A 9,415-nucleotide genomic window follows, 5' to 3' on the forward strand; every position below is an offset into this window, starting at 1 on the left:
TCTGATGTGATTTTTAACTGTGAGCCTCTGTAGATTGTATCAGACATTGTCCGCCGGTAGTGCACATGCTATATTGTATAGGCAAAAGAGTAGTATATCCATTACCATATGGCTGTACCACGGTTTTGTTTCCATTAAGGTGTACATTGTACTCATTCCTTGCTACCCAAGCAACCTTGAAGATCCACATTTCCAATACATTACTTATGCTATAGACGGGATTATTCTGGGAGAAAACTTTTCCATCGAGTGAGAAGATTCAACACACTAACAACTGCCAACACAGTCGGCGAGTTATAGTGGACAAAAAACCCACATTGGTCTCAAGTTCAAGCCTCTTGGCTGTTATATCTTATGTTTTGATCTCCAAATATTTAAATTAGGAATTTGAAGCCCTATAATTTAGGGATTACCCTTTTGCTAGCCTAATTAAAATTTGATCGTTGTTATTATTATTATTATTATTATTAGGAAAAAGGTTCTTTGAGCTGAAGGTGTATTGCGTGCCTTCTCACATGGGATTAATATATTATTATTTTTTAATCCAATAGCCAACCCCTCCCGTATGACGCCCCATTGGTGTTGCCTGTAGGCATGTGCCATGCAGACCATTTGCCTATTCTTCTCCAGTCTTTATATAATTAAATGACAAGAGATTTTTGACTCACGTGGCTCCTCACTAGCACAGTGGTATCAACAGGATTAAGTTTTTTTTTTTTTTTTTTTTTAAAGGTGAAGATAATTTTATGCGCCCTTGTCTCTCTGTCTGTCTGGGCTCGCGCAGGGGCCAAAGACACAAGACAGCTTTTTCTTTTTCTCTATTCCCATAATGGAATATTAGTAATCACCCTACTGGTTTCCCAGAAAAATTATGAGAATTCGTTAAGGACTTAAGATGGGGCTTGCCCAATCAGATGGACTGACAGTGAACGAAACCTCATGGGGTCAATCGATTGGCCAATCCAATGTGGATAATGGTCCCCTTCCCTTCCGATAGATTTCAATTGAGTGATCCAAGGAATTAGTTAGAAGGTTTTTATTCCTTTTTTTTTTTCTTGATATATTTATAGTCAAGGTTTTAAAAATTGGATCGGATCAACCAATCTGGATCGAATTTGGCCGAGGTTGATCCAGACTCCCTCGATCCAGCTTGAATCGATTCTGTACGGAAGATCCCTAGATGTCTGAAATATACCAATTCTAGAGTCTAGTCAAACCCATCTAGGCTGATTCTGATCATATTCACATCAAAATCACCCAAAACTAATCTAGATGCTAATTCCGAGTTTTTAAACCCTACTTATAGCTAAGATCAAGCAAGTTTTTGAACTAGCCATTTCAGAAGACATAACAGATTGGCACAAAAAAAAACTTTGACCCATCTCCACTCTTAAGGATTAGGACCAAAGAGGTGGGGGACATCACACATGTAAGGTGGTGTTCTTAGACACAAAAGTAAACAAATGGAAGTAGTACTCTAAGAACTACGAAGGAAGCATTAGCAGCCCCAGTCCCCCCTTGGTGATGAGGAGGAGCATTCATTCCTTGAATTGCTTGTTCTTTTCTCTTGAATAGACAAAAAAATTCCCATTCAAAAAGATTCAATGACTGAAGCAAGCAAGCTAGTAGTGGTGACTGGTGATCTATTTTCCTTTTTTTCTTCTTGCTACTTTTGTGAAGGCCAAGCAAGTATGTTAGTATGTAGCAAAGGAAATAATGACTGAAACCACAGAGAGAGAAAACTCATAAGTCATAAGATGGACGTGCAACTCCACCCCCTCACCCCCAAAAAAAAAAAAAAAAATTCAAAACCCAATCCCCCACTAGGGTTGATAAATAACTACTCAAGAAAAATTGGAATCCATCATTGGTGGTGGTGATGGGAGAGTGTAGTGGTGAAAAGAAAGAAATTCCAAATGGGTTAATCATCATGGCCGTGGATCATGGATGCTCATGTTCAACTTCAACCAAGGAAAACTTAAACCCCTTAATTCTGTCACCCAACTACTTTCTTTATCTTATCATGTCCCTCCTTTCCTCCTCCTAGTGCAGTGGAAATGAAGTGAGTTGCACCTCCTTCGGAGGAAGAGAAGTTTGATCTTTTGATCCATCAGAGTATTAGAGTCTGTTGGGCCACCAATCCTGTGGAAAGGATTATTGAGATTACAGTTCCTACAACCAGAGATGATGGAGCAAGCCCTATTAATTTGGGTTAAGGATCACTTAACTATGTGTTATAGAAGGCAATATGTTAAATTGTTAAATAAACATTAGATTCATGACTACATGTGTGAGAGTGAGAGAGAGATAATGGATGATTTAAAAGGTCAAAACACCCCTAAACAGTGATCAAGGTAATAATGAACCAAAAGGAGGGTGCTGATTGGGTCTGTCTCCTCCTCCTGGTATAACAGTCGCTTTGCCTCCATGGAATGAACCAAAAGGAGGGTGCTGAGTGGGTCTTGCGCAAGTACAGAACTACACTCCCGGATAGAGAACACTTCCCTTATAAAAAAACTCCAGATGGATGATTTGGTTTCTTCTACATTAGAGACTGTAGAACCTTTTCCCTTTAAGAAAGGGTTTCCATAACATAATTCCTCTATCAAAATCAACCAATATGGTAACTTTTTCTCATCGGCTTGCGCTCATGACCATGGTGTTTAAACCGGATGCAATTTCTCTATATCCACTCTGAACCGAGAATCCCTTGCCCATGGATTTCTTAGTCTTGGGATGGATTCAGGAAGAGTGAGGAGGCATTATTGACTTCTACAATGAGAGGACAGAGTAATAATGACCATAAATGGATAAGTGAACCCTACTCCAATGGTGGAGGAAAACTTTCTTCTGAGAAATGCTAGTAATTTATCCAAATCTCTGTTGGAAAATGGTTTAAGTTCACAGTATTGGATATAGGATTGGTCATCCTGGAAACTGATATGGGATTGGACACAGATCAACGCATCAGTATAGTATCGGATGATTTCGCCCCTATACAATTGGTTCACATTGTTACATCATTATAGGATTGACCAAAAACCGATATTACAAGCCAATACGCATCTTTGTCTCTTTTGGGACATGCCATCAAACTGATATGAAACAGAGAAGATTAGGGCAAATTTTGGCTACTATCGAGTTGCAGCTAAGTATCTGCAACCACTCTTAGCAGCCAAAAAAATGGATTTCACTTTTCTGTAGGCTCAAAAATAACCTTACAGGTTCTTGTATCTTTTAAAATACCCTATAAAATTCTATTTTTTGACTGCCATAGCTGCAACCCAGGTAACATCTATTTGGTTGCAATCATGGCAACAACGAAATTTTGAAGATTACATCGGTCCTTGCGCAAAGATGACTTACACACATTGGGAAACAGTTCCTTTTTTTTTTTTTAATAAAAAAAACATCTACCTATCCCAAACGGATACCTAAAACCATGATCCTCACATCATTTCACTTCACTTATGTATACTTATTTATCTATGGGTGTGACAGTTGAGTGGTCCCTTGTCCCCAGGCTACGATTACAAATAAGAGTATGAAATGGAGAGAGATAGAGACACAGAGATGAGAGAGAAAGAGGATGAAGAAGGTAGAGTAGAGTAGCAGAGACGCGCGTGCCAACAGAAGTGGGAGAGGGTCGGCTGAGTTTTGATGACTTCACACTTCATGAAGGCAACTGGGGATAGTTTCGTACGGTGTGCGTACTTGAACAATGGCCAATGCCTGGGAAAGGAGCAGGTGGGGACAAAGTGCGTCACAAGCCATCTCTCTCTCTCTCTCTCTCTCTCTCTCTCTCTATGGGGATCAATTGCTTGAAGAAGGGATTGTTTATTTGTTTAATTAGGTTGGCGAGGTAGCTATGAGATCTGGATATAGTGAGGGCAAAGTACAGCTGGCAAAACCCAAGTTGTGATTCAATCTAAGGTTTATATAAAGAGGGAGGATCAGGGAATGCTTGATTATCTCTCGTCCAAAGCTGTCTCTGCAAAACGAAGCTGAAGATGGATAAGACTGTGAGAAGTGTGGGGTGGTGGGTTCTCCTCCTTCCGTTTGTTCTGTCCATACTTCTCATTACTCCATGTAAGGGTGGTGATGAGCTCATCAATGGTCACGAAGCCAATGTGGCCGTTTCTCAACCTCAAAATGGAACGCTTCTCCCTCGTACTATCCATAATTCTGTTGGAAATATCAAACCCACTAACACAACTTCAACTTCCTCAATTGATAATGATGTTGAGGTCAATTCTCAAAATAATAACAATAGAGGCGGCCGTGGTGGTGGCAGTGGTAGTGGGAAAGGAAGAGCTCGTGGGGGTGGAGGTGGAGGTGGTGGTGGAGGTGGTGGTGGTGGTGGAGGGGGAAGTGGCGGAGGGTATGGATATGGATGGGGTGGTGGAGGAGGTGGTGGTGGTGGTGGAGGAGGAGGAGGAGGTGGTGGTGGAGGAGGAGGTGGTGGGGGAGGGGGAAGTGGCGGAGGGTATGGATATGGATGGGGAGGTGGAGGTGGAGGTGGAGGAGGTGGCGGAGGAGGTGGTGGTGGAGGAGGAGGAGGAGGAGGAGGAGGAAGGCAGAATTGGGGATGTGGAGGGCAGACAAACCCCACTGGAGGAAGAAGTAAAAGGAGGGAGAGGGAAGAAGAGAAGCAGCATTACAAGATAGGAGAGTACGCAGAGTGCATGGGAAGAGGAAGATGCAAAGGCATGAGATTGGACTGTCCTCTCCACTGTGGTGGGCCATGCTTCTACGATTGCCACCATATGTGCCGAGCTCACTGCCGTCGTCCTCGTCCACACCTCCACTCCACCACCACCACCACCCCATGATGATTCAAACCTAAATAAATAAATCACTTATTTCTCCCCTTATTTTATATTTATGCCTCATGTAGTCATGAGCAGTCTTCATCCTTGTAGGCTTTGTGTCACTGTTATTATTATTATTATTTCAATTTTCTTTACATGGAAATGGAAAAAGAAACGTTTTTTTCTTTTTTGTTCACATACAGACAGGAGTCCAGTTACGTGGTAAATAAAAACCCAGTACTGGTAGCCTACTGGCCAACAGGCCCACATGCCACATATATATAAACCACACATGCACAAAAGGCCGACTAGCGTGGAGCCAAGGGGGTTTTAATAATTAATCATAATTCACTGTGTGGTTTTCTATGGACAAGAAGGTGAGGCAGTAAGGAAAATGACAAACACAGATCACAGGCGATGCAGACAAGATAGAAAAGATCTAGCAACAAGATTAAAATGTGAAATTGTTTGGTTTTGGTTTCAAGATAGGACAGAACTTGGGCTTAAATGCATGTGCTTTGTATAGGGGAATCCTCTCTAATTAGTAGCCCATTCAATTAGTGTCTAATTAGGCATTCAACGGTTGAGAGGATTCGAATACGAATACGCATCATAACACAGGTACACACATTTCACATCAACCAGAAATCTGCTTGTCTATCTTGTCCAACTTGTATGGGGTAACATCACACAAATCCATAAATGAGTCGAAAAATCCTAAAGCCAAAAACCAAGATCAGACCCAGTAGAATCCAGCCCAGAACTGGTATCTTCAGAACCCAGATTAGTGGCTACTTATTTAGTGAGGTGTGACTATGTGGTATTTGGTTGGCTCTTCTCCATGGATGATGTATTTGGTTAACGGATGAATTAAACAATTAATCAAAGGTAAAAGTAGGTAATAAAGCACGTGACATAGCGTGGAGTCAAAAAATTATGTAATATTTTTCATCAGTGGAGAGGCTGCCGTGTTCCTTGGGATTGGAGTTCTACATGGGCCAACAGTCGAGAGGACCTTTTAAAATAAAAACATAAACCAATAGAAGAACGCCAATTTATAATTTATTTTTTGGAAAGGAATCGCTTCCAGACCTCATCGCAACGATAATGTTGCTAAAATGTGATTTAGTGGTCATGCAAACTGGCATAGGACAGTTGTGGATTCTTTCAAGGATGAGATAACACAACATAGGAAATGCTTGGGTATCACTTGTGTTTTTCGATGAAATAAAGGAAAGAGCAAGGAAAATGAAATGGATATTCAAGAAATTTAAATGTCAATGGACATTGCATGCGGTAAATATTTGTGCTGCTTAGATAAAGGAAAGAGTAATTTGAAAAGAAAAATAAAAATTTTGTAGTCATGATTGTATAATCCACCTAAAACTATTATCATATTTGTTAATTATATTTTTCAGATATAATCTTTATTTTATTCTTCAAAATAAGAGAGATTTGATTGTAAAGTAAAATGGACTAATCAGATATGAAATGTCTTGGAATTATTTCACAATCATGTAAGACAATTGTTAAAAAGATTATCATTTAGTATTGCTTTAATTTCACTTTCCTCCCCTTTATTTCTCTTGGAACCAGGCAGAACCAAAGAAATTATACAAAAATTACAATGGTTGGCACATATGAATCTTGATTTTCCCCCTGATGCACTGGAAATGTTAATCTGTCTGCTGAGTGATGACAGTCCAATCATGTCTTTTTCTTAGGCAAACAATCCAATCATGTCAAAAAATAAATTTGGGTTAAAGAACACTACCTCCTAGTGTAATGGGGAGGGGGTCTGGAATGAAGGATCAAAAGCACTGAGTCATCTCATTCGTCGCAAAATTCTAGAACAGATATAATTTCCATTTTAAGCACTCAAAGACAAGTAAACTACAGTCTGGATGAAACATATAATTGCAAACCTAAGACCATTAACGGTCGGGAAAGAATATCAACAATTCATTCCCACAATGTTAGCCTCCCTGAAAAACAGGGTTCACTTACTGGTCATTCCCAAAACCAAGGATCCATTGAGCAAGATGTGTCAAATATGGCTCTGCTTGGGAACTATTACTCAAAATTGGTCCCAGACTCTGAAGCTCAAAATTGAATTCTCTCTCGAATTTCCTGTAGTTTATGAGCAATTATAAAAGGTAAAAAAGAAGCGGAGAAACTGAACGGAGTTGGAAATTTATTTCCATTGATGTTTTAATTTGACTTACAGAACAGAATCCGTCACTGCTGTTGCATCGCTAGCTGCTAACTTCATTACTTGAGCCTTGCTCTTTGATCGCCACTTATTCAATTTCTCTGATCCTGTTGGGATATTTGACTGTTCCTCTGGCTTGGGAATGTAAATGGATGATGAAATCAACCATTGAGCAGCCGCCGCATATTGAAGACAAATGGTTTTCAGCTTCTCCACCTTCTGCAATTAGATAACTTCAGCTAAGAACCAACCATGACGAGAAATAGCAAAGATAGTAGTAAGGTCCAGAAATTACAAATTCCCCCAAGACCTGAGCCTATCGTCAACCAACAACTGCATTTAACTTTTAATTTGCAGTTTTACCACCAGGCACCTTACCAAAAGAAATAATAATACAACCTTACAATTTCGTCAGCAATCAAATAGTCTTTCAGAAGAAACACATACATGGTGTGTGGAATGTGAGGTCTGAACATAACTCAGACTTCAGTCAGTGAACCTGTTTGTTGCCTTTGGCTGAACATTCTCATCCCAAAGGTGGACTTCCAACTATTACGCTCCCCCCTCCCCCCAACTGTACACAAATTTAGCCATCTAATCAGATGGCTAAACTGCAGAAAAGATGGATAGGAGAGCAGCCATCTCTGTTGTCAAGAACTCCAGACAAACCCATCAAATATGTCAGATCCAAGCACTGCATACTTTCTCTACCACCATAGGACATTCAAGTTATGGATACACCATGCTGCTTGTTCATTCCCATGAAGCTGCTGAAAATTTTAATTTCTCAAAGATTATTCCAAGTTCATTTCTTTTTATTTTTATTATGGGAGAGGGTTCTCTAAGTAAGCGCCCGTAGAGGAAGGCACTAATGAGATGTGAAAGAAGGATAGGAGGGCAGCAAGGTCATTTCATGTTGAGAGATAGAGAGAGAGGATTAGTTACTGAGCTTATTAATAAATGTATATAGGAGAATTGTTGCTCTCTTTGTTTTTCCAGTGCTGTTGCCAAGTAAAACCCGGCAAGGCTCTTTGTTCTCTCTCCCAGGATGCCTCTTAGGTTTGGCGTAAAATCCTTCAGGCTACGCCTCTAGCCATAGATGTCATCTAATGTAAGATTGGTAATGGTCTTTCCACCTCCCTTTGGCTCGAAAATTGGCACCCCAATGGTGTACTTTACTTGTAAGAGGGGCCTAGATCCGTCTACTCCTCTGGTCTTGCCAAAGACATCCCCATCTCCTCCATTATCACCAATGGTGTCTGGTCTCCTCCCACCTCCATTTCCTTTTCATCCATTTGGTCCTCCCTCCCCGCCCCCCCCTCTTTCTCCCTCTAGAGGGGAAGACAAGTTCACTTGGTCTCCTTCCTCCTCTAGGAGTTTTTCCTCCTCTTCTGCTTGGCACCTTGTGAGGGCTCGTGGCACCACCTGCCCTTTGCATAAAATTATCTGGCTCAAATCTCACATCACTAGCCATAGCTTCATTGTTTGAGAGCTTTCTCCAATCTCCTGCCCACTCAGTCCTTCCTTATTCTGTCACATCCCTGTCTTCCCTGCTTTTTGCCTTTGCTGGAATGGTTTTGAAGATATTAACCATCTCTTCTTTGAGTGTCCTTTTTCCTCCACCATTTGGAAGAGAGTCTTGCTTGTTGTTGGCCTATCAGGAGAGCCCCCCTTCCCCTTTCGAGAGAATGCATTTGGATTGACATGACCTTTGCTAGGAAGTCCATTTGTGACATTGCTCAAAAACTTGCCTCGAGGGTGCTATTAACCATATTTGGATGGAACACAACCTCTGTAGATGACCTCCAACTCTCGGTCTTTAGACAAGATTTGGAGTGCCATCTACTTCAAGGTGTCTTCCAAACTTTTCCTGACCCCTTGCCATCTTATTGTAAACTCTCCAAGGTACAATCTCGTTGTTGCTCCCTAGGGTTTACCTTCTATTTTGCTTCCCCCCTTCCCCACCCTTCGGGGTTGTAGCATCAGTTACTGTTTTCTCTTTTCCCCTTCGGGGTTTGTACATCCTCCCTCCCCCCTTCTCTCTCCTTATTTATAAAACTATAAAAGTGACAGAATCCAGTCATGCATGGTTTAGAAAAGCAGAGTCCACCTTTGACCAGATTAGGAAAGTAAAGGAAAATAGAAACCAGGAATCCTTCCCCACGCAAGCTGAAAGAAGGATCCAAAACAGACTAGGACATTCTAAAACTGAAGATATAGCAACAAAATAGGATTGGACTAATAATATCCTAGTCCATCCCAACTAACTATAAGTAAGTAAAGGGAAAAAGAAGCCTAGAAGGCAGCGTGGCCACTGGCCCCTACGCCTGGACATAGTTTTAATTAATTAATTAATTAATTAATTATTTTTGTTGTTGGAGGGGGGGGGGGA

At 40.9% G+C, this 9,415-nt stretch overlaps 2 protein-coding genes across 11 annotated transcripts in view; one reads left to right on the forward strand and one right to left on the reverse strand.

Moving 5' to 3' along the window:
• The first annotated feature begins 4,010 nt into the window (after positions 1-4,010).
• LOC122084952 (cold shock protein 2-like) lies at positions 4,011-4,922 on the forward strand. Its single transcript, XM_042653363.1, has 2 exons — positions 4,011-4,381; positions 4,898-4,922. Exons 1-2 carry the CDS (start codon positions 4,011-4,013, stop codon positions 4,920-4,922), a joined length of 396 nt encoding a protein of 131 aa, XP_042509297.1.
• Positions 4,923-6,615: 1,693 nt separating this feature from the next.
• Positions 6,616-9,415, reverse strand: part of LOC122084245 (gamma-tubulin complex component 2) — a 23,195-nt gene continuing 20,395 nt past the window's right edge. For all 10 annotated transcript variants that reach the window (XM_042652336.1, XM_042652330.1, XM_042652339.1 and 7 more), the window contains 2 exons: positions 7,037-7,242; positions 6,616-6,941 (listed from right to left, as the gene is read on the reverse strand). In XM_042652336.1, the coding sequence (XP_042508270.1) occupies positions 6,815-6,941; positions 7,037-7,242 (333 nt within the window). In that variant the 3' untranslated portion in view covers positions 6,616-6,814. The remainder of the gene's footprint in view (positions 6,942-7,036; positions 7,243-9,415) is intronic.

The sequence above is a fragment of the Macadamia integrifolia genome, chromosome 7 (assembly GCF_013358625.1).
Source record: "Macadamia integrifolia cultivar HAES 741 chromosome 7, SCU_Mint_v3, whole genome shotgun sequence".
Classification (NCBI taxonomy): Eukaryota; Viridiplantae; Streptophyta; class Magnoliopsida; order Proteales; family Proteaceae; genus Macadamia; species Macadamia integrifolia.